This window comes from Rattus norvegicus, chromosome 10 (assembly GCF_036323735.1).
Source record: "Rattus norvegicus strain BN/NHsdMcwi chromosome 10, GRCr8, whole genome shotgun sequence".
Classification (NCBI taxonomy): Eukaryota; Metazoa; Chordata; class Mammalia; order Rodentia; family Muridae; genus Rattus; species Rattus norvegicus.
Window position 1 is genome coordinate 92,478,392 of NC_086028.1, and position 23,486 is coordinate 92,501,877.

A 23,486-nucleotide genomic window follows, 5' to 3' on the forward strand; every position below is an offset into this window, starting at 1 on the left:
AGTTATCCTTGGTGAGGCCAGCCTGGGCTACTCAAGACCTTGTTCTAGAAAGGGGTAGCGGAGACATGAATAGTTAAGAATCCTGCTGTTTTTGTCCCAACTGGAGTCCCGTTCCCAGCATCCACACCAGGTAGCTCTCACCAGTCCCTCACCTCTAGGGCACCTCACCCCCTCCTTCCGGCTCCCTTGGGGCACCTGCCTACATACCTCCCTGCAGACACATATACAGGAAAACGAACAGCAGACCCTCAAGTTCAATATACTTGGAGGTCAGGCCACTTGTTGTAGAGAGTGTCTGAATAAAAATAAAAGCCATTTTTCAAGGTTGAATCTGCAAGACAAGGCTAGTGAGGCTTAGTCAAGGTCTGTTAGCCATGGGCTAGGGACAGAAAAGAACCCTGGTGATTCCAGGCTAGCAAAAGGTTGGAGGCATCATTTTTTTTTTTTTTAAACAATATTCACACAGGACCTTGGCTGCAATTTCTAATTTTATAGAAAAATTTAATGAGCAAGTCATTGTTATCTCTAATCCTTTTTCCCATTGATAGATTCCCCTAGCCCCCACCCACTTCATGGATCAGTGCTCCAAAAGCCTGAAGGGCCCCTTTGTGCCTATGTACATACACATTAGTCCCTCAGCTGCCTTCAAGAGGAATTCAACAGCATCTGTCCTTCAAATACAGCTGTGACTTCCAGGAGGGGAAAAGGACGTGTTTTTCCTTTTGGTAGGGAAGGGTCTGTGAGACAACTCCCAGTCCCCTTTTGGTGTAAGACAGCTTTTAAAAACTGTCTCTAGGGGGCTGGGGATTTAGCTCAGCGGTAGAGCGCTTGCCTAGCAAGCGCAAGGCCCTGGTTCGGTCCCCAGCTCCGAAAAAAAGAAAAAGAAATAAAAAAAACAAAAACAAAAAAACCTGTCTCTAGAATGTCAGATGGCATTTTGCAAGGTTCTTCTGAAACTATCTGAATGTATGTGCAAGACTTCTTGCCTGCCATTTTCAGGGCCACCCTCTTGGCTTGTGCACGGTCTCTTCTAGTCTGAAAACACAGCACTGTGTTAGTTGAAATTTAGTTTACACTGGATCAAGGGGTGTGCTCTTCTCAGAATCTCACTCTGTGTACTTAAAAACTCCTCAAATGACTCCAGATGCCAGACCTCTCCTCCCAGTGTCCTTTATGCCCCCACTGCTCTCCCTTAGCTATTACTTCATTCAGGGGAGAACAACACTCCACCACGTTAAAGACACTGCCTGGAAACTTGCCCCCACCAGGAAAAGAGTGAGTTCTGGGGGCTGGAGAGATGGCTCAGCAGTTAAAATCGCTGGCTGCACTTGTTCTTACAGAGGACCTGGGTTCAGTTCCCAGCATCCACACGGTGGCTTAAATCAGTAAACTCCATTTTCAAAGGATCCAGTATTATTTTCTGACCTCCCAAGGACTTTCAGACACACACATGGTGCACATACATACGCACAGGTAAAACACTCATACACGTACAAATAAATAAAACTTACAACAACAAGAACTGTCAACAACAAGTGCTGTCATTCTGAGTGTGCAGCCACCAGGTTGGCTCCCACCAGAACCGCGAGAACCGAGATCTGACCTGACACAGATGGACGGAGACAGGGAAAGAAGTTTTATTTGCAGATCTTAAGAGGGAAGGTTACAAAGAGCAGCAGCACATTGTCAGGGTCCCTACACAGCACTCCAGGCCACGCCAAATAGAAAAAGGTCATTTTGACTGTAGAAAACATCTCCAAAGGATCACAATTTCTTGGACCTAGCATAGCACAGTAAATACAAACCCTGAAGAATTTGCACAGGAGAAAAAAAAGCTTTAGCGCTATTATGAAAATATCTCTTAAGAAATGGCCGGAAATTGTGAGTTTGGAGATGGACACAGGAAATGCTAAAAAATACTTTTAGCCAAAGAAATCTATCAAAGCAAAGAAGTACAACTTACAGGCACAGAGGGTGAGCAGAGACACCCTAGCCACATCACAAATGCTCAGCGGACCATTTGGTCTGCCGAAGCAGACAGCTGAACCCTTTATTGAGTAGCAGAAGTATGTCAAATGAGATTTGTAGAAAAGCAGCTTTTGAAATAAGAATGTACGTTTTCCAAAAATTCCTTCTGAAAGACTAAAACTCTATAGTCTGATAAAATTATAAAATGTCTTTATATGGTGATAGAAATCGCAAAAGTCTTTATACCATTAATTACACAAATAAGAAATTAACATCTTCCTGGTCTCAGAAATCCACACACCCCCCCCCCTTTTTCTGTACAACTTGGCAATGCCAACAGCTTCAGAAAATATAGCAAACATTGAACCAACCAACCATTGTTTCATTAGAAACTGCACAGAATCCAATGTCAAAAACATTACTTTATTTTTTTAGGATGAAATGTCCTATCACGTACAAAAAAATTATTTAGAATTTGCTACAATTTGTTAAAAACATAGCAATCTATTGCCTACAGGTAGGAAAGCTCTTGCTGGAACAAGCTTAAGTGATTAAGCCCATATATACTTAGATATATAAATAGATGGTAAGGACAGGAATACTGGGCCGGGGAGATGCAGAATCCCTTTAAATCATTAGGATGTAGAATTCTTGCATCAGCACAATGCTTACAACATGGGACATTTGTCCTTTTGTAAACTAAAAGGACAGAACAGCCTGTATTTAACTACTTCCACCTTAATAGCTTAAGAAAATCTTTGTGACCATACTGAGCAGCTAAGTCTCTTTAGTTGTAAGCATAGGCTAAAGTGACATTTTATGTACAGAGGGAGGAGCAGGGCTTCGACAGAACCTGTACACCTGAGCCTGTCTTGAGAAAGAACTGCAACTGTTGCCACAGTTTCCTTTGAAGAAACTAAGGGCTGTGGAAGGCTTTGCATAGCAGGGTGACACCAAACAGCACAGAGAAGACTTTTAAGAAAAACAAGAACTAGGTAGATTCTAGAACCCAGCAGGACAAGGCTAATATGGGACTAGTGCAAAATCTAGGAGAACATCCCCGAGGCCGCCTGATCCAATTCCCGCTGTTTTTCACAACACAGCAAGCAGCTCACAGGGGAGGGGGAGAGTACTTGCAGGAGGAGCATGCAGGGTAAGCCTGTCTGCTCTGTCCTCTACCCTGCTCTACTGCAACAAACAGAACCCAAAGGAACCCAGCCAGCAAACACCCTTCATCCCACACAGGGAGCTGCCTGTGACTGGGAATTTGCCTATAATTACAGAAGGGGGGATGAAGGCAACTTGTTCCGTGGCATACTCCGGTTACTACAGGTATGACCAAGTGATGCAGGGGGCCAGCTCCCTAGAGATTTCCTCTGATGTGGTGACAAGGGACTTAGGAAAGGAAGGGCCTCTGCTATTCTGGAAAAATCCAGGTCTGCCTGTCATTCCTGGTCCACCCCTTCCCCTGTCCCCACAAAGGCTTACAGGGAATCATAGCGCACATTCAAAGAGACCTCTGTCTGTGGGAGAAAAATTATCTCCATTTATTTCGATTCATATACATCCATAGTTGAATTTTAATACAAAAAGAAAAAAATTAGAATCTGACAAATGTTTACAAACAAGATACCTTCAAATAGATTTTGCTCATTTAGCCTGGTGCGGAGTAAATGACAATTTGTACTGGTGTATTCAAGGCAACGGAGTCTCAAGTCCAGGACCACTTAGCCCAACCTTCCTGCAAGCTTCATTTGTGTCTCCCGTGACCAATAAGCTCATTGCTGATTCCCAGTTGTGTGTGCACGTGTGTCCATAGCAGCTCCTTTCATAGAAAGAAAAGACACCTAGAGGTCGCCTTGGACTTCACCTATGGAATCATGATAGGACATAGGGTGGATACACGGAACCAGGGCTGGATTTTTATAAGAAAAAATAATTAGCTGACAAATGAGGGCAGCAATAAAAAAGCGTCTTTTTTGCAACAATAAATAAATACAGTCAGAAAGTTTTCTGTGAGACTCTAAACAGCTTCTTCACTGAAGAGCAGATGTGGCATCCCACGGGGTTACATTTGACCCCATAGTATCTTTTTTTTTCTTGCTTTTTCTTTTTTTTTTTTTTTCAATAAACAAAGCTTCCTGCTTCTGCCACAACAGTAAAGCCATTTGCTCTCGACAAGACAACGGTGCCGTTGACTTTGCTTTTCCTTTGTCCGTTGGACAAAATTGGCCAAGAACACAACTGGACTGTTGTGACCAATATGAAGGAGGCTACGGTCAAGTCTTGTCAGGGTAGCCTGACTGAAAACATCTGGCGCTTTAATTTAAATAGTTCAGAGCGCCAGACTTGCTGTGTCTAGCTTAGGTGACACGCTGAGTCCTAAGGAGCTGTAGACTGCAGCTTGTTGTTATGAGACCTACAGAATACAGAAAAAAGGGGACAATTAAGCACCCTTCGTTTGTGAAGCAATGACACTTTGTGTGGATGCCAAGGCCAGCCTGGGGGAGCAGCCGTGCTCTCTCCCTCATCCTTGGCAAGCAAATAGAAGAAAGTTAACATTTAAGAAATCTTTAAACTATAGTAGTAAAACTTTTCACTGTACAGTAAACATGGTAGCTCACTGGAAAAAGCCAATGTTTAAAAATATATGTATATATGTGAATATATATTGTTTATTAAGATTACACCATTTTCAACACATGGGACAAATAAGTCATTTACAGAAGCGTCGCTGCAGTGAAGGGTGTGCCTGTCTATTTACAACGGTGCAGACAACAGAAAGCCCCACCAGAAGACAACGGTAATATTAACATCACATTTCTGTCCAGGTCCAGAAAGTCTTCCTCTTTTCACAGCTTTATTCACAACTTCCGAAGGAACCAAGTTACTATACAGGTAGCAGGACTAACTCAGGACTCTATCCCGCAGTGCGGGAAGTACGACATCCTCGGCATTCACAATTCTTTAAACGTTGTCCAACGTGGCTGCCAGAATAAAACTCTTATGTATCTATATATCTGTATTTAACATTAAAAAATTATATTAACTAGTTTCAACTTTTGGGAGGGGGATTTTGAATTAGGCAATCACGTGGTACAATAAAGTGACCCCAACATCCAGTTCTGATTCCAGTTAAAAATTCAGACTAAAGATATCACAATCTGCAAGAAAAGAAAGAACACGGATGGTATAAATGATGAATCAGAACAAAGTCATGAGAATAATGTGCACACAATCTCGGAGATCACAAATCAAAAATGGGAGGTGTGGTCAGGGTAACTGCAGGACTGGAGGAGGGCTTAAGGATCACTTCACTACGCCAGCCTCAACCAGGAGAGCACGAAACTCTTCACACTGAATGCATGGAGCACAACTGAGGCAGCTTCTAAAGTCAGCTCTGATGTCTGTAAATGCACACCAAGGCTTTCCCATACAGAGAGCCATGGGAAACTTGTTGGCATGAGGTGGTCCCTTACTCCTGGAGGTCAATGTTACCATGTGAGCTTACCGAAGCCCTGGGTTTGATATCAGACACACTCGTGCGCGCGCACACACACACACCTCTCACATACCTCTCACACACACCACACAAGGCATACCCCACCTCACACCCCCCCCACATACCCCCACACACATACACACACACACACACACAGACACACACAGACACAGACACACACACACCCCTCTCTCTCACACACCCCAGTATGTTGCTAAGCCTTTGTATCTTCTTCAAACCCTTTGGATTTGCTACAAGCTCCAGAACTGCCTTTTCCCTCCCTCGACATCCCCTTTGGGAGTCTGCCTACACATTTGGCAGCTCAGGTGGGACTCAGAGCACCCAGCCTTTCCAAGTTTTCAAAGGCACTTTTGAAAGTTTGATCAGAGGACTAACTGCACAGGGTGATGGGAAAGCACCCTCGTTAGGGAGCTGTGGCCCTGCACTGCTCCCTGGGCCTGGACCAAAATCTCTCTTTTCCCTCTTCCGCACAGCTGCACTTCCTCAGGGCTATCTCAGCAACTGTGTTTGTTTTGGCCAAGGAGAAATGAGCTCACTTCCCCACTCCCCCTGCTTTCCTCTTTGAGCCCTTTTATTTCCCTGGAACTTGCGGGTCTGTCTGCGGTACCTCCTCGGGCTGGCTTGGGAGCTGAAGCCTGTTCTCTGCAACCCCTCAGCATTTGTTGAGAGAGGGGAGTCTTACCCTCACTGTTCTCTCTCTAGGCTCACAGTGTACTCTTTTGGACTCTGACAATCACCTAACAGCCGAACCCCTTTCTCTCCCTAGGTACTGCTGTCTTGGCATATTCTATTGCTGTCCTCTGGCTGGACACCTGCTATGTATACTGCCTTTGTAAATGTCCCCTAGGTCTTAGATATTCTGTTGCTGGGACCTCCTGTTTCCTGGACCAAAGGCCTTTTGCTTTTTGAGACAAGGTCTCACTCTGTAGCTGAGATTAAAGATGTGTGCTACCAAGGGAGGAGCTGCCATGCACCAAAGGCCTTTCTGCTAGTGCATGTGGTAAGCCGTGAAGGCCCTTTCCTAACACCACTAAGTGTCCTGCTCTCACTCTGAACTGTCTTAATGTCTGCACACATGTAAGCTGGCACCATGTTTCCTGAAGAACTGGGATGTCGTCTCCCTGTCTACCAAGGTCGGTCATTCGTCTAGCCCTTGCTACTCACAGGTGTACTGTTCTACCTTCTGGAAGCTTCTTTTAGCTTTAGCTCTTGGAAACTTCACGGCACAGTGTGTATGGTGCTTGCTTTCCACCTGCCCCCTTGCCTTGGCAAACTGATCAGCGCTGTCTCTCTACAAGGATGCAAACTGCAGAGCGGAGGCTTCCTCACTCCCCAGCATCCCCATGGCAGCACTGAGGGTTCCTGATGGCCGGACTCACTGACCAGTGGTCCTGCACAGTCACTTCCCGACAGTGATCTTTTGGTAATGTCCTGTCTTGTCTGCTCTTCTGGACTTTTCACCAAGTACCAGGCACAGTAATGATTTTCATGATGTAAACACTCATCCCATACGGTTTTCTTTCCCAATCTTTCTACCTTAGTGAGGCATTGCTTTGTCTCCATAACCTGTTCACCAGGATGCAGAAGACAGTCTCTTGGGTCATGCTTCAGGGGGGGTGTTGTCTATAAAAAGTTCTTGTTCTTTCTGGGCTTTACTTTGCTGCTCCACCCTGGACCTTTCCTTGCTGATGCAGGCTTTCCTGCAGGCTGTCCCCAGGTATCAGCTATCTTCAGCAGAAGGGGTAACAGACTGGGTGTCCACATGGCCGGTACTATGATGCAGCCAGAGCTAACTGATGGGCTGCTGCTTCTCTGAATGTGAGTGCCAGCTACTCTTGCTTTAGAAGGAGTTTTTTAGTGTTCCGAGTGAGATTCTGGGAATGATTCATTCTTTATCGGGAATGCTGGCCTGCCCACTGTAGTAAGGCAAGCAGACTCTGGCTTCCATGTGCTAGATGCCAGTCCTGCCTCCAACACAGATCCAAGGATCTTAAGTCACTTTTCTCTGTGGTCTTCTATTAAACTTTGGGATTATCATATGTGACGTTCTCTGCGATTAGGTTTGCACTGGACTCATAAACTGATCCTTTGCTCCCATCTGCCAACTACTGATAGACTTCAATGTACTCTTTTATTTTTCTTTTTTTCTTTTTTCTGGAGCTGGGGACCGAAGCCAGGGCCTTGCGCTCTACCACTGAGCTAAATCCCCAACCACCAATGTACTCTTTATTACTTTATATAGACCTTACTATGCACATTCCTACACTGTGTCTAAAATACAGCTCTTGCAATGGGAGAAGAAAGACAAAACAGACTCAAGACTTTGCTCAGAGGGAGATTATGAGGCAGGATACTGTGCCAGTGCGTTCACCCGGCCTTGAGAAGCTTGAGCATGCTAATGCTGTCCTTGAGCTTCACCCTGGGCTCATGACACCAACTCTAATATTCGGTATTGAATCTTTTAAGAATAACTTAGATGATGCATAGAGGCCCAGGTCCCCAGCACATCCAAGGTCTCTATGACCTGACCGTCTAGGACTGACTGAGCAGGTGGGGATGTGGGTATGGTGAATGATGACCCTCATGGCTACAGAACAGAACAGTGATGGGGGAACCTGAGAGGCACCAAGCTCTACAAGAGGAAGAACTTCATGGGCTTGAGATGGGGGCTGAGGCTGAGAAACAGAAGGGAATGAAGGTCACAATAACAAAATCTCATGCAGAGTTGCTCAATGTTTTTATGGTTTAAAAAAACTGAGGACTTAAAAAAAAAAAAAAAAAAAAACTGAGGACTTACAGTCTACACGGCCTAGAAAAACACCTAGAAAAGCAGCATTTGATGATTTCTAAGATGCAGCACAAGTAACCCCAGGAGTATGCAAAGCCCTCTTGCTAGATTTCTCCTTGGGGGGGCTCCAGGAGAGCAGCATGAGTCCAGGAGAATCATCATGAGTCCTGCAAACAGACTCTGTGGACAGCATTTCACATAATGACTTCATTTTAACCACATTACTAGACATAGGCCTTTCTCAATACTCTGTCTGCTCCCATCCTGAAGGGTAGATCACAATGCCATAATCTTTCTTGTTTGTTTGTTGTGACAGGGTCTCACTATGAAGACCAGTTTGGCCTGGAACTCTCTAAGCAGACCAGGCTGGTCTCAAACTCACCAACTCTTCTGACGGCCTCCTCTAGGATTAAAGGTGTGCACTCCCACGTCTGGTGTAGTACTACAGCCTTGACTTTGTAGGTACAGTAAATCTTATGGAACAAACTCACTGTGGACACTTCACTGGCCGGCCTTCGGTAGGAGAGTATAGAGTTTGGAGAGTAACGTGGTTCAGGATCCTGAACACCCGTGCTTACCTGCTGGCCTTGAATCCTTTTAGTTTCTGTACAAAGAATGATTCAAGAACTTCTGCACACTGGTAAAAAGGGGAATCACTGGGATTGTAGTAACGGCAGTTATCAAAAATTTTGGTCATATCTGCCACGAACTCTGTCAGCTTTTCATAATACCGTTTTTGTATTCTTTCTTCCATGGTGGCAAGGTCTTAAAAACACAAAACATAAAATATTTTTGAAGTTTTAAGGTTTTCCCAATGTGATCATGTCCCGCAGCTCTCATGAACTCAACATATATTTACATTGAGTCTTTTTAATACTGCTACTCCACGTCTGGAGGCCAGTTTGCTGTTCATGAGGAATATTCTGCTTTTGGTTCTAAGACAGTAATCCTGCTGCTGCTAAGAAGGCTTTTTCATATTTAATAAAGTACACAGAGCAATGGCCATTCATTCAACCGCTTACAGTAAAGAAATCATGCCAACTGGCTCTATGTATAGGGAAGTAGCCTTGGTTTGCTTTGACAGACAGGTTTTCTCTTTATAGCTCTGGCTATCCTAGAACTCATTCTGTAGACCAGGCTGGCCTGGAACTCAGAGATCTGCCTGCCTCTGTGTTCCAGATGCTGGGATTAAAGGGATGCACCAGCACGCCCAGAAGGAACTGTCTTTCTCTTTAAAATAGCAAACACAAATGAGTAGGCAGACTAAGGAAAACTACAATTCAGAACCATGAGCACAGCCACCTCTGGACATAACCAGCAGAGTGGCATCAGGACCTTTAGTAAGACCGTGCTACTTGCCTCGAAGCAAACCACCATTTTTGTTTGTTTCCAAGACAGGGCTTCACTGTGTAGCCCTGGCTGTCCTGGAATTCACTCTGTAGACTAGGCTGGCTTCAAAGTCAGAGCTCCACCTTCCTCTGCCTCCTGAGTGCTGAGCAACCCACCATTTTAAAGTTACTCCATACCATGTAGATATGCATATTTATGAACTTTTAGTAAATACACAACTGTGTCTAGGAATGGCGGACACCAATAATCCCAGCACCCAAGAGGATGAGGCAGGAAGATTATATGTTCTGGGGCAGCCAGGACTACAGAGCGTGACCCTATTTCCAAACAATAAGAAGGGAGTGGGGGATGACTAGAATATAATGTTTATTGACACTGTGTTCCTAGTGTTAACAAAGGGAACGAAGCACCTTGACTCTTTGATAAAGGTAGGACAGTGGCTCACGCCTGTCAGCCAAGCATGCTGGGAACTGATGAGCATTGCTTGGGGTGGGAGAAGGCCAAGCTGGACTACAGAATAAAATCTGTCTCAAAAACCTCCAGATGAAAATAATTTAAAAAGTTGAGGTTGGCTAATAAATTAAGAAATGTTCACCTTCTCAGATACCGTGTATGTACGTGTACTGAGCAGGAGCCGTAGGGAGAAGGGAGGCAGATCCTTTGATGCGACCCACCATGAATCTGGGTGCTGAGAACTGAAGCCCAGTCTGCTGGCAGAGCACCGGCTGTCCTACCTGCCCGGCCACCTCTCCAGCTCCAGTAACTCCAACTTGTAGACAACAAAGCTGAAGAGACTGACCCATCGCTATCCTGGGCCAACACTGTCCTGCCAGCTACCTGCTCGGCCCTCAGATGGCTCTAATGGACTCTTCCCTTCCATCCCTCTATCCTCTCCTCTTTAAGAATATTTTGCTGGCTTTAAAGATACAACCCCTCTATCAGCTAAAGGGAGGTTTTGTTGCTTTAGTTTTGAAACTTCTGCAGCTGGTACATTATTCTGAAATAATATATCATATAATATAATATAACATAATGTAATATAATAATATCAGGTTGCTGCCCATCCTCATGCCATCAGTGATAGCTGCTCTCCTAATGCTTTCTCTCCACTGCCGGCGCGGGGTCTGCTATGCGTCAGGCTGGGCTCGCTGACTGCATTCACTGCACAGCTACACAGCTCTCTACTCACACAGCATCTGACACAGAGGCTCCTAGGCCGACAGCCAGTTCATTCCCAGTGTTTGGCCATCACAAACATACATACACTTGTCTCCACATTAAGCTGCTGGCTCAAAGGCATGCGTATGTAAATTTAATAGATTTTCTGAGGTGGTGGCTTTCCTCCAACCCCAGCACTTGGGAGTGCAATTCAGGGCTGAGCCAGCCTGGACTAAGAGTACCTATGAAACCCAGCTTCAAAAGACACTTCAAGTGAGCATCCAGAGTGACCGAGAGTTATACTGCTGCCTGCACTTGCAAGATACTGTCAGCAGCTTCACGGATGATAGAACATCGACGAGACTTCTCCTGAAATGTGTCTTCCTATTCAGTTTAAGCACTTACCCATTGGCTCTTTAATAACACCATAATAATCTGGTGCATCATTGGGATCTACCGGTTCAAGGAAAGGCCACGCCATCTTATGGGCCTACAACAGAGAACAAGTATCACAGCTGTCAGTGGAAGCACTAACACACACACACACACACACGCACGCACGCACACGCACGCGCACGCACACCTATATATGTATGTCATATTATATGCAACATATACACTGCTACTATTCAGCTGCCCCACTGGATCTACAAACCTTTAAAATTCAAGTGAGCTTTACACTGGAGAAGTGAAACTGTCCACACAAGGTGGCTTGGGGGAGAGTCACAGATTTCCTTAAATGAGCACAATTTACAGTCAAAACCCTCCAAAGTAGCTCTGAGGCCCTTGGTGACGGGAGTGGGCCACCAGCAGGAGGGGCCCGAAGCCCACACGCTGGTTTCTATGTGATGACTGCCAGCTGTGGGAGGCTGGCACACCATCCCTTCAGCACGCTGGGTGCTCTCCCTGCTGGGTAATGAGGTGGTAGAGATGGATGTTAAACAGCACTCGGCCAGGCACCGACTGGGGACTCCTTCCCAGCTCTCCTGACTATGACTATGGAGACAGCAGAGATTTATTATAACGTCCTATCTCGACACCCATCTCTAAGACTCCCAATCTTCCCCATTCTTTCATTTTTAGTGAGAAAATAATCAGACTTGAGTCAAACGGCTTTCTCATGCCTATGTGATGTGGTTTTCACTGAAGTGAAAGCAAATGGTGAACACCCTCGTCAGTGTCAGACGGGCAACAGCAGAGGTGGCACCTTTAGTAAGCTTTGTGTCACCGGCACCTGCAAAAAGTGCACTTTGTCCAGCCCCTCAGTCGGGGGGCAGGGAGACAGCCAAGTGTGCTCACTGGAGAATGGGACCTTCAAACCTGTGTCCACAATGAGGCAGGCTTGGCTTTGTGGTCAGATGCAGCAGTCAGCAGCCTCTCACCTGTAAGGAGCGCAGCACCCTCTTCAAGCCCTCATAATCCTTCTCTGTGAGTGGTGTGAGCACTGTCATGGCGTCCTCTGTTGACTGGCACTGTGGACAGACATACTCGTCGATGAGCTCTGCCTCACTTTGCAGAATGCCAACACAGCGCCCATGGAACCAATTCTGACACCGGTCACAGCCGATATAAAATCTGCAAGATCCAAGATGGAGACGTGAGGCTAAAGGACTGGTTGCTTCTTCTCAGACTTCACTTTACCCATCATGCAACTGGACACAGGCTAACCCTTGGGGCATAAGATAATTTTAGCAGTATGGTTGTTTTACTACTCTTCAGAGTGACATCCCAATGTGTTAACCAGGTACTTTAGATGTTAAGAACAGTTGTAAACATGTTAAAAAGTACTGTGTGCTAATGGGGAACCAATCTGAAGCAAAGTGTGAAATGTTTGATTGATTTTAAAGCTCAAATAAGGCCCCAAACATCTTTCGACTAGTGTCACATCAGATGAGCACTGAAAATCAGTGAGCTAGTAACCGCCCCAGCTCTTCCCAAAGGGTGCGTCTCTAGTTCTACAGGGCACCCCTCAGACACACGGGCTGTTTTCCTTACGTTACTTTGTGACATTGGAGAGTCAAATCTACCGTCATAACCACAGTTCCCCCAGGGCAACTCAATCATTCACTAGGAAGCAACATACATTTCGAAGGAGAGGGAAAGAGGGAAAGAAGAAAACCGGAAAGGTTTGTCACGTAGGTGTATAGACACAGCAGAGAAGCAGACCCTGCTTTTCATTAGTAGGTAGTGACCAATCGAGCAATGCGGCTTCCTGAATTGTCAAACAGATGCTCTTATCAACTCACTGTGACTCATCATAAGGTGTCCTGCAGATACAGTACAATTCCTCACTGCTGCCCTCTTGTGCCCGCTTACAATCATTACAGATGTACACATCCATTTTCTTAGCCTCCTTCTCTGTGATGCCAACACAGTCTCCATGATACCAGTTAGTACAAAGGTCACAGCCAATATAGAACCTAAAAGCATTCACAACGGAAATGACACTGTAGTTGTCATTCTGAGCTGCATGGTGTGTAAATCTGTCTTCTCTACCCTGACTCGCTTTCTTACAGGATAATATATGAGTCAATGAGTCAGCTAAACACTCTGAATGCAACCAGTCTACCAGTGGCAAACACAGCATCTGACCCTGTACCAAGGGTGGACACATCAGCACTCACATCCATTTCAGCAAACACACTGTTTAGTGAATATGGGTCTTAAAAACATACTGGAACTTGAAAAAAAAATTAACAACACACAGATGGTAATGGCTTCCTTTTAATGAATGTGTGTGAAACTGTAACAGGCACAGAAACCAAAGCCAAAGAATCAAAGACTTACATCTGTCAAACCTATTCTACAGAAGCCATTTCAATACCAGGGCTATTTCTTAGATAGGTTTGAAAATGTATCTCACAAACTTAAATTGGAAACAAAGCAGAGTGGAAACACCAAGGAGAAGTTACGTACAGGAGCATGCAGGCCAGCCAGGGGAGAGGACAAATGCTCACACGTGATATGGAGGAGACTAGGAGAGGTCCATGTATGTAGTCATTCCTGGTGACAGAGCTTGGCGAGGGGAGTGTGTGAGGGGGTAGGGAAGAGCCCAGGCTTTGACACAGGGTCCTGGGAAAAGCCCAGCAGCTCCCTAAATTATCTCTGTCCCTGCCGGTGGGAGCTGTGCAGGCCTGCGTCCCTCACAGGCAACCAGGCTGGCCTTGCCACCACTGGTAATCTTTCATTCTACCAAGCTGTTTCTGGTGATTTAACCTAGGGGAATGCTTCATGACCGTGAGGGAGTGAGTAGTACACAGTGATGTGCTTCAACCTATTCCAAGGGACCCTCTCTTTTGAACTGTGAGGCCCACACTCCCTGCCTCAGGTGAGGACCTGTTGACATATTTTAAATGTTGCCTCTTTAAGGTGCTATGTACGCTGGAAGGAACTTCAGAACCCGAGTTTCCAATTTTTAATAACTTTCCTTAGAAGCTATCGGCTCAATGCTCACACCAGGCCTGTTTGGTAGGGGGCGGTGAATGAACCTGCTGTGTGGAAATGTCAATGGAAAACCGAAAAAAAAAAAGTGAACCAGCCATAAAATCACGGGCAGCCTCCACAGAACGAGCACATGTGTGTGTGCGCCTCATTTTAAGCAATGTCAGGATCCCAAGAAGGTTGCGCCAAGGTTTGTGTTAGCAGCTCACAGCTGACCTATTAGAAAGTTCCCCGTCGTCCTTGGTGTGACACCTGTGTTTCAGGAGTCCTCTAAGGTATTTTACTTAAAGTGAGGCACACGGACTTGTATAGACTAGGGGGAGAAATTAGTTCACAGGGTACCACTCTTTCCATGATGGATAACCACTGATGATGGAGGGACACACAGTAGACGTGAAGATGGCTACACTCTGCGGAGCTGGCTCGACAGGGAGCATGTCTCCCAGCAGAGTGTCCGGCTGACCATTTGTAAACTGATGGTGATTGAGGACCCATGGAGTGGTCTCCACATGCACAGACAGTAAGAATTCCTGACTCTCTTTTTTAAAAGTACAGTTAAAAACTTTTTGGTCCTGTAAAATGATACTGTGACTTGGCAGCTTACAAACACTGCCCTACATCTGCATGTTCCAAACAGAAGTTAAAGACATCACTGAATAATGTAATGACAAAAGGGGGGGGGGGGGAGAAAACCAAGAAAGTATATTTATGGACTAACATCTCTAAATATCTCATTTATGTCACCAAATATAAGTCATGACTGTCAAAAGCAGCTTCCAATTGCCACGCTCATCAGGTTTTGAGTGTGAAACTCACGAAAAAAGGAACACTTCATGGATTTTGTTTTTGGCTTTTGATTCTAAATAGTGTAAACATAGACAATACTAACTTGCAACTTCTTTCTTTTCTTTTTTCTTTTTTTTAAACAGGGAACTGATGATGCCTCCTTGGGCCATCCATTTTAGGACAGACTCTGGGCTTTGGCCATCATAGAAAGGAGACCAAGGAGAGCTGGGATGGTGCCTCTGCAAGACGCAGTGCTGGCAGAAAGGAGCGAGTCTACAAAGAGCTTTGGGAAAGCAGAGAGGCCACAGCAAGCTTGTTTTTGACAGGAAAGGATATGAGGACAAGCAAGACCCGTGAGCATGTGGAACAGCACCCTTACTGCACTGATGCTAAGCCCAGCCTCACACTGGCTCGCCCTCTCCCCGTGCTGCCAACTGCTCACACTACTACTAAGCAGGGGGAGGCACGTACTTGGACTCATCGTATGGCGTCTTGCAGATGCAGTATAGCCTGGTATCCTTCTTGGCCTCCTTTGAGGTGGTGGAGATCATCTTCTTCTTCTTGGACTTAGAGTCCTTCTCCTCCTCTCGCTTCCTCTTCTGGGAAGTGACAGGCAGTGGGGCAGTGGGGTGGCCTGCAGGTGGCAGACTGTGTGTGGAGGGAGGCGGAGAAGGAGGAGCTGGAGGGGCTGCCGGTGCTGGTGCTGGTGCTGGCACTGGTGCTGGCACTGAGGGTGTGGGCCCTGCGGCAGCATTGGCCTGTACCACCTGTGCCATCTCTCTCTCTCGTTTCATTTTCAGGTCTCTCTTCAGCTCTTCCTGTGGTCAATCGAGGACAAACAAATGATCACCAGGGTTACATGGTGGAGCCACTTGGACAGGCTGGACATTACCTCCATTGCCAAATAGCTCTTTTTGTTTGTTTTGCTTTTCAAGACAGGGTTTCTCTGTGCAGCCCTGGCTGTCCTTGAACTCAGAGATCTGCCTGGTTCTGCCTGGTTCTGGACAGCAGTGAACAGAAAAAAGAGATAGATTGTCCTTGTTTACCACACTTTGTTTAGAATTAAGATAGGAAACCCAGGCAACAAAATATATTATTTTCTAACTGGGTTCGCAGTCCCAGCACTCAAGAGGTGGAAACAGTTGGATCAGAAGTTAAAGGTCTGCTCTGTAGCACAGTGAGTGTAGGCCTGGCTTACTTGGGACCCTATCTCAAAACAACACCCCCTCACACCCAACAAGCAACCCATCAAAAAGATACTATTTTCTCTATACATTGGGGTATACACTGAGATCGTGGGCTTGTGGGAGGGTTCAGTGGGCACAAGTGCTTGTGACTGACTCCTGAGTTCAATGAGCAGAGCACACAACAAGGCAGACGGAGGTAGGAGCTCATCAGCAGTCCCGGCGTCCTACAGAGGTGAGAGGAGAGGCAGACGCACCAGGGTCTATGGACACACGCACGCACATTTTCTAGAGTATAGTTAACTCTATTTCCCCTTAAAACAAGCAAAAGAAGCCAGGTGTAGTGGCACACAACTTTAACACTAGCACTTGGGAAGCAGAGCTAGAAGTGAGTTCAAGGCCAGCCTGGTCTGTGTAGTACCATGATTTTTTTTTTTTTTAAGATTTATTTATTTATTATATATAAGTACACTGTAGCTGTCTTCAAATACACCAGAAGAAGGCATCAGATCTCTTTACAGATGGTTGTGAGCCACCATGTGGTTGCTGGGAATTGAACTCATGACCTGTGGAAGAGCAGTCTTAGTCGGGTGCTCTTAACTGCTGAGCCAGATCTCCAGCCCGCCATGATTCTTTTTTTTTTTTTTGGTTCTTTTTTTTCGGAGCTGGGGACCGAACCCAGGGCCTTGTGCTTCCTAGGCAAGCGTTCTACCACTGAGCTAAATTCCCAACCCGCCCGCCATGATTCTTGATTGGTAGTTTACAACCCCTTTTCACAGGGGTTGCATATCAGACTTTTACATTATGATTTACAACAGTAGTAAGATTACAGTTATGAAGTAGCAACAAAAATAATATTATGTTTAGGGATCACCACAATATGAGGAACTGTATTAAAGGGTCACAGCATTGGGAAGGTTGAGAACTACTGAGTTCCAAGACAATCAGGTACACAGTGAGACCTATCTCTAAACCAAACTAACCCAACCAGCCAGCCACCCAGCTAGCCAGCCAGCCAGCCAGCCAGCCAGCCAACCAACCAACCAAACAACCAAACAACCAGCCAGCCAACCAAACAAACAACCAACCAACCAACCAACCAAAACCAAAAGGATTGTTGGCTCAGTATGAATCTCTTGTGAATTCAAGGCCAGCCTGGTCTACACAGAGAGTTCCAGGAGGAGCCAGGACTACATAGAGAAAACTTGTCTCAAAAAATCCAAAGGAGGGGCTGGAGAGATGGCTCAGTGGTTCAGAGCACTGACTGCTCTTCCAGAGGTCCCGAGTTCAATTCCCAGCAACCACATTAGTGGCTCAAAACCATCTGTAAAGAAATCCAATGCCCTCTTCTGGTGTGACTGAAGACAGCAACAGCGTATTCATATACATAAAATAAATATTAAAAACAAAACAAAACGGGCTGGAGAGATAGCTCAGCAGTTAAGAGCACGGACTGCTCTTCCAGAGGTCCTGAGTTCAAATCCCAGCAACCACATGGTGGCTCATAACCATCTGTAATGGGATCCCATGCCCTCTTCTGGTGTGTCTGAAGACAGCTACAGTGCACTCATACATAAAATAAATTAAAAAAAAAGAAAAGAAAACAGCGTTGGCACAAACAAAACAAAGCAAAACAGGAGAAAGCTGCCCAGTGAGAGCCTGCGCTCACCGAGTCCCGTGAGGGCAATGTGTCCGACTACTTGTCTCAGTTGTTGCTGCTTTACCTCTGTCTTGATGGACTTAAATAGAGCAGGCTCCTTCTTCCCAAACAAACACACAAACGTCCTCTGACTGACCTCAGAGTTGTACTTAGTTAGAGTCACTCTTAAAAGTCTAATCCACCTTGTCTCACAAGAACAGCAGCACTAATCTTACAGTCCTTCCTGGGCACGGTGGCACCGGCCTGCAATCCTAGCATTCACGGGGCTGAGGTAGGAGACCAAGGAGCATGAGGCCAGTCCTAGACTAAGCAGAGATCCCATCTGAAATAGACCTAAAGGCAGCTTTATGTAGATATTTGTAAAAAGATAAAAGGAAAAAAAGGGCAAACCATACTAAGAACTGCGATCCAAAATCTCAAAAACAGCAACTGTGGTTTTTTCCTCAGTATTTTTGTATTTTCTGTTTTTCATTTAAATTTTGACATTTCAATTGTATATGTTTTTATTTTTTTGAGACATGATCTCACTACGTAGACCTAGCTATCCTGAAACGTGTTCTGTAGACCAGGCTTGTCCTTGAACTAGGAGATCCAAGTGCCTTTGCCCTTGAGTGTTGGGGTTAAAGGTGTGTACTGGCACTGCGCTGGCCCTGAACAGTCTTTTTTTTTTTTTTTTAAAGATTTATTTATTTATTTATTATATATAAGTACACTGTGGCTGTCTTCAGATACACCAGAAGAGGGCATCAGATCTCTTTACAGATGGTTGTGAGCCACCATGTGGTTGCTGGGAATTGAACTCATGACCTCTGGAAGAGCGGTCGGGCACTCTTAACCGCTGAGCCATCTCTCCAGCCCCCAACCCTGAACAGTCTTAATGTCAAGATTCCAGGCTATGTAATGTTGTTTGTTGGTCTGATAGGTATTTTCTTAAACCGTACAAGGTATCATCCTACGGATGCTATCAATACCCTGCTTCCTTTTTCAGAAAGCTGTGCAAATATGCATGACTGGATTAGCAGTGCCTACTGGGCGACTTTTAGGTTAGGAAAAATTGTCTTCATAAGCAGGCGCTTGTTTCCCTACATTGGTATACACCGTCGTCTTCACTCAGCACAGAAGACAGGTCAGGCCTCTGCACTGGATGTCAGAAGACAGAAAGAGCCACGCAACTCAAAAGCCATGCATGTCCTCTACTCTCCAAGCTACAAGTGCAAATGTACATCTAGAAAGCAAGTTGGGATTTTAGGCTTAAGCAGCGATGGAGGGGAAGGTGTGTGAGGTTCTGGGCCCACCTGCACTTGCATCTGTAGCTCTTTGTCCAGGAGCGCTCTCTTTTTCAGGATCTCGGCCTTGAGCTGCTCCTTGTGTTTGAACAGCAGAGCAGAGAGCTTGCTGGCATTCTGTTTGCTCCGCTTCTGCTCCACACTCTCCTCCCGCTTGCGCTTCTTGGCCGCCTGCTTTTCTTCTTTATCTATCTTATCCAGAATATACTTCATCACCTGGTTACAGACAATCATTCTAGAGAAAAACACACAACCTCTGTAACGCTGTCTATTCCACCCAGAAAAGTAAGGCACGATTTGTCTACACCCCTAGATGATGTGCAAACTGAGTGCAGAATTTCAAGGAGCAACGGACTGTGAGCCACTCCTGGCACTAACTTGGGTGAGACCAAAGCGAAAGCGGACTCTCCTACCTTTGATTTTCTTCTCTTTCCGCTGGAGTCATGGTCTTTTTCTGTTTTAAATGCTCTATCACAGCGTTATGCTTCATCACCACCTTGAGAAGAGATAAATCCATAAATGCACATTTTATAATAAATACAGGTAAGTTAGCACACAGCAAGAAATAACAACACACGCTGATGTTTGAACTGGTGAGGGAAGGCTAACTAATATAACCAGAACAGAAGGTGCTAGGTGGTCCTAGGGCCTCATCATGCACCAAATACTGAATTAAGCCAAGCTCAACATTGCTTGTTCTCTGTGATACACTGAATATAGGGATAGTTTTTCAAATAAATATCAAGACACAAAGAAACTGACCAAGTTGTCTGAGATTAAACAGTAAATAACACAGCCCCAGATTTCACTGTCACCCACTGTGCTAGCATCAAGACTTTCAAGAGTGCCCTGCCCCATACAGAGATCTGGAAGACAGGTATCCCAGGTTACAGCGCAAATATTACAAGAGCTGGGATTTGAACGTATCAGAGGACTTACGTTCATAAGTATTAACTTACACCTTCACACTTACATACATGGCAGGATCTGGTCCTAACACTCCCATGTGGCTATAATGAGAGGAGTTTTAACTTGGATACAGCTCAGGGAGCAAACAGCAGTTCAGCGCTCAGTACCTCTGGCCTAGTGCTGACCGAGGCACATGGCTGCTGACAGAATTATCCTCAGTAAGACCGCAGGTCACCAACTTCGATTTGGCAGAGCTCTAATGGTCTGAAGTGACTTACTGCACCCAGACACCACTCCAGGATGCCCCTGCTACACCACAACACCTTACATGGAACTACCAACAAACATCTGATTTAAGACATTTTTACAAAGGTGTGGCAAGTCAATGCAAATGAATTGTCTGCCCACAATTTGCTTAGTCGATAGGCAAATGAAGGACTGACACTTGCAAATCAAATGACTTCAAGTGAATAGCTACACTGTGGTGGGAGCCTTAGCACTCAGTTTTCTACCAGGGAAATGTGGTTTCTCATAAGCACTGATGCCACATGTCCAACAAGAAGTCCCAGGCCAGGCCCGGCAAGCAGTGTTTCTGCTCTTCCAAGGTCACCCACCAGTGACTGTGTATCATTACGGAAGCCTAACACAACCAAACCACTAAGTCTACTGCACAGCACAGTAATTCACGCTACTGAACATGCTGCTTTGACTTAATGACTTTACCTGTTTCTGAATGATTTCACTTTGGTTAGAAGCTTGGAGGGTGTGCTCACGCTCCATTTCTATCTGCTGCTTCTTCTTCTGCTGCTGATCCCTGAGTTGCTGAACCCTTTGCAACTGCTCTCGCACACTGGCTGCCTGCACTGTGAGCACACTCTGAGCGTGCTGGGCCTGCGCAGCACTGTTCTGCTGAACGTGAACGGGCAACTGCAGTTTGATCTGCTGGGGCGCACCACCTTGCTGAGCCTGTATCTGAGCCACAACCTGCGACTGGATCTGAGAGAGAACCTGGACTTGCTGGAGCTGAGGCACAGCGATGACTTGGGGCTGTGGCTGCTGTGTTTGTGGCTGAGGACGGGATGGGGATGGAACAGTAACCTGATTTAATGTCTGTCCTGATGAAAGAGTTTGAGTTGAAGACTGTACCTGGGGCTGTGACTGTGGCTGGCCTTGGGAAGGTGCCTGCAGAGATGTGGGGGGCGGAATTGGAATCGGCTGTGAGGCTGTAGTCTGAACCTGGGGTTGCTGTCCAGGAGTCACTTGGGATGGAGTTGATGGACGTATTCGAGTCAGTGGTGGGCTCTGGACACGAACTGGAGACTGTCCTTGTACACTGCTCTGAGGCTGACACTGTGTTGCAACCAGGGGTTTAGATGACTGTGCTTGGGAGGGCTGTGTTTCAGAAGGGACATGGGACGAGGCAGCTGGCTGGGTCTGGACTTCAGGCTGAGCTGGGGGCTGGGGCTGGGGCTGGGGCTGTGCTGCAGGCTGAGCAGGCTGTGGCTGGGCTTCTGCAGGACTCACACTTGATGACTGAGTTGGTGCCAGGGTTGTGGCTGGTTGTACCTGGGTCTGGGGAGATAATTTACTCTGTTTTTGTTCACCTGAGCCTGTAAAAAAGAAAGACAAAATGGTTTCTGGATGTGAGACTGGGAGACTATGGTGAAAGAAGACTCTGAAGGGAATTTCCTCAACTGAGGAGCTGGGACGTCCCTGATGTCCTCTGTGTGTGTCAGCTGGGCGCTCAGGAGCACCTGTCAAGGGTCACTCTTCCGCTAGGACATGGAAACGAGCACTGAGAGCTTGGAGAAGGCTTACAAAGAGGTCTGGGCCTGCAGCTCTCAAGCACCGTTCTCTCTAAGGAGCCCTCATCTTCATGGCTCCACCAAGGCTGGAGCAGGAGAGCAGGCACAGGGACCACGGCATCCGTTACTCTGTTCCTCCCGCCTTTCTATTATTTTTGCTTTGTGTTGATTGGGAAGTGAGTCTAGGAATAAGGCATGAAGCACAGAGGCTGACCACATGGCTGTTATGCTGGCTGGAGGCCGCATACCCGGCCCTGTGTGAACCCAGCATCAAGTGCAGAGCCAGCATGTCTACCTGTAGCTGTTGCATTAGTGCTGCTGCTGCTGCTGCTGCTGCTGACGGCCGTGACTGGTGTTGACAGTGGGGTAAAGAGGAAACGCTGAACGGTGCCATTCGGCATCGCGGCCTGCATGAGCTGCTGCCCTGGCCCTGGGAGGACCGTCATCCCCTGAGGTATCAGCTGCAACTGTCCAGTAGTCTGACCTTGTCCTTGAATCACTACTGTCAAACCTTGGTTGCCGCCCTGTGGGAAAAGCAGACAACACGGAACATGCAGTGTTCAAATCACAAATCACAAAGCTGAATGAAATCATTTATGTTACATCCTCACCGCGAGAACCCCAGGGGCAAAACTCACTCCTACTTTCACGTCTGGATATAGGTTAGAGCCATCATGTTCAGGTCAAAACTCTAATTTCAATCAATTGACTAAATTTTAGGAGTTTGGGTCTCACTGGTATCCCAGGATAACCTGGAACGCACCGTTGACTTAAGCCATTACTCCTGATTCTTACTTTAAGCCACTTTTATTTATTAATGTTATTTTATACTTTTCAAACATCTTTACATGTAGTCTCACTCCAGTCTCACACAGATTCAGTGCTTAGCAGAGCAAATCTTACCCTATGCCCTAATCACTCGTTCTCAATGACTCAGAAGCAGCAAGGTGTGCATACATGTAAAGGTAGCCTGACCCAACATATTAACACCCGCCTCAAAAAAACCAAGGGCTGGGACAGTGTCTCTGCAGCCGAGAGCCAACCTGCAATTCTCATGGCCCTAAACCCAACTCTCGGAGCCACAGAAAGAAAAAATCCCCTAGCTTAAAGGTGCTGAAAACTGAGCAGGTGTTCTGGGGTCTGCGTTTGTTCCCGTGCAGTATGAACACGTCAAATGTCCTATGCACTGTTAAGTGTTCCAAACGGCTGAATCCAGGTCTTTTCTCTGGGAAGGCATGCTACTGCCCAGTTGTGTTTCTTCACGGATCAGAAACAGAATGTGAGAACACAAGAGTCAGGGGAACTAGAAACCAGGGTTCTACATGTACAGACTGTTTAAAGCCTAGTGCTCAAGCACAGGGTTAGGAAGGAGACAGCTCTCCATGCTAGGAAGGCTGCACTTGGCTCCATAACCTCTGCCTTCCTTCCTATAGCATTCTGTGGGTGACCAAAACTCCACAAATGCCAGGTTTAAGTAACTGTTACAAGCAGCGTGGTGATGACTATGCTGTACCCAAGAATGGGATGTGCTCTGCTGAAGTTCTTTTCCCAGAGGACATGGCTGTCCTCACGGTTTAAACATTGTATCTCTTAAGAATATTACTTCCTAGATCACTGAGCCTCCCACA

The 23,486-nt window shown here is 46.2% G+C and overlaps 1 protein-coding gene across 21 annotated transcripts in view; it reads right to left on the reverse strand.

Annotated features, from left to right (window-relative positions):
• Positions 1-1,615: 1,615 nt before the first annotated feature.
• Positions 1,616-23,486, reverse strand: part of Bptf (bromodomain PHD finger transcription factor) — a 102,479-nt gene continuing 80,608 nt past the window's right edge. For 8 of the 21 annotated variants that reach the window (XM_063269218.1, XM_039087419.2, XM_039087420.2 and 5 more), the window contains 10 exons: positions 22,154-22,382; positions 20,777-21,663; positions 19,558-19,640; positions 19,154-19,379; positions 15,486-15,832; positions 13,034-13,207; positions 12,170-12,362; positions 11,193-11,277; positions 8,858-9,044; positions 3,493-4,387 (listed from right to left, as the gene is read on the reverse strand). In XM_063269218.1, coding sequence (XP_063125288.1) covers positions 4,351-4,387; positions 8,858-9,044; positions 11,193-11,277; positions 12,170-12,362; positions 13,034-13,207; positions 15,486-15,832; positions 19,154-19,379; positions 19,558-19,640; positions 20,777-21,663; positions 22,154-22,382 — 2,448 coding nt within the window. In that variant the 3' untranslated portion in view covers positions 3,493-4,350. 21 annotated transcript variants of the gene reach the window in all.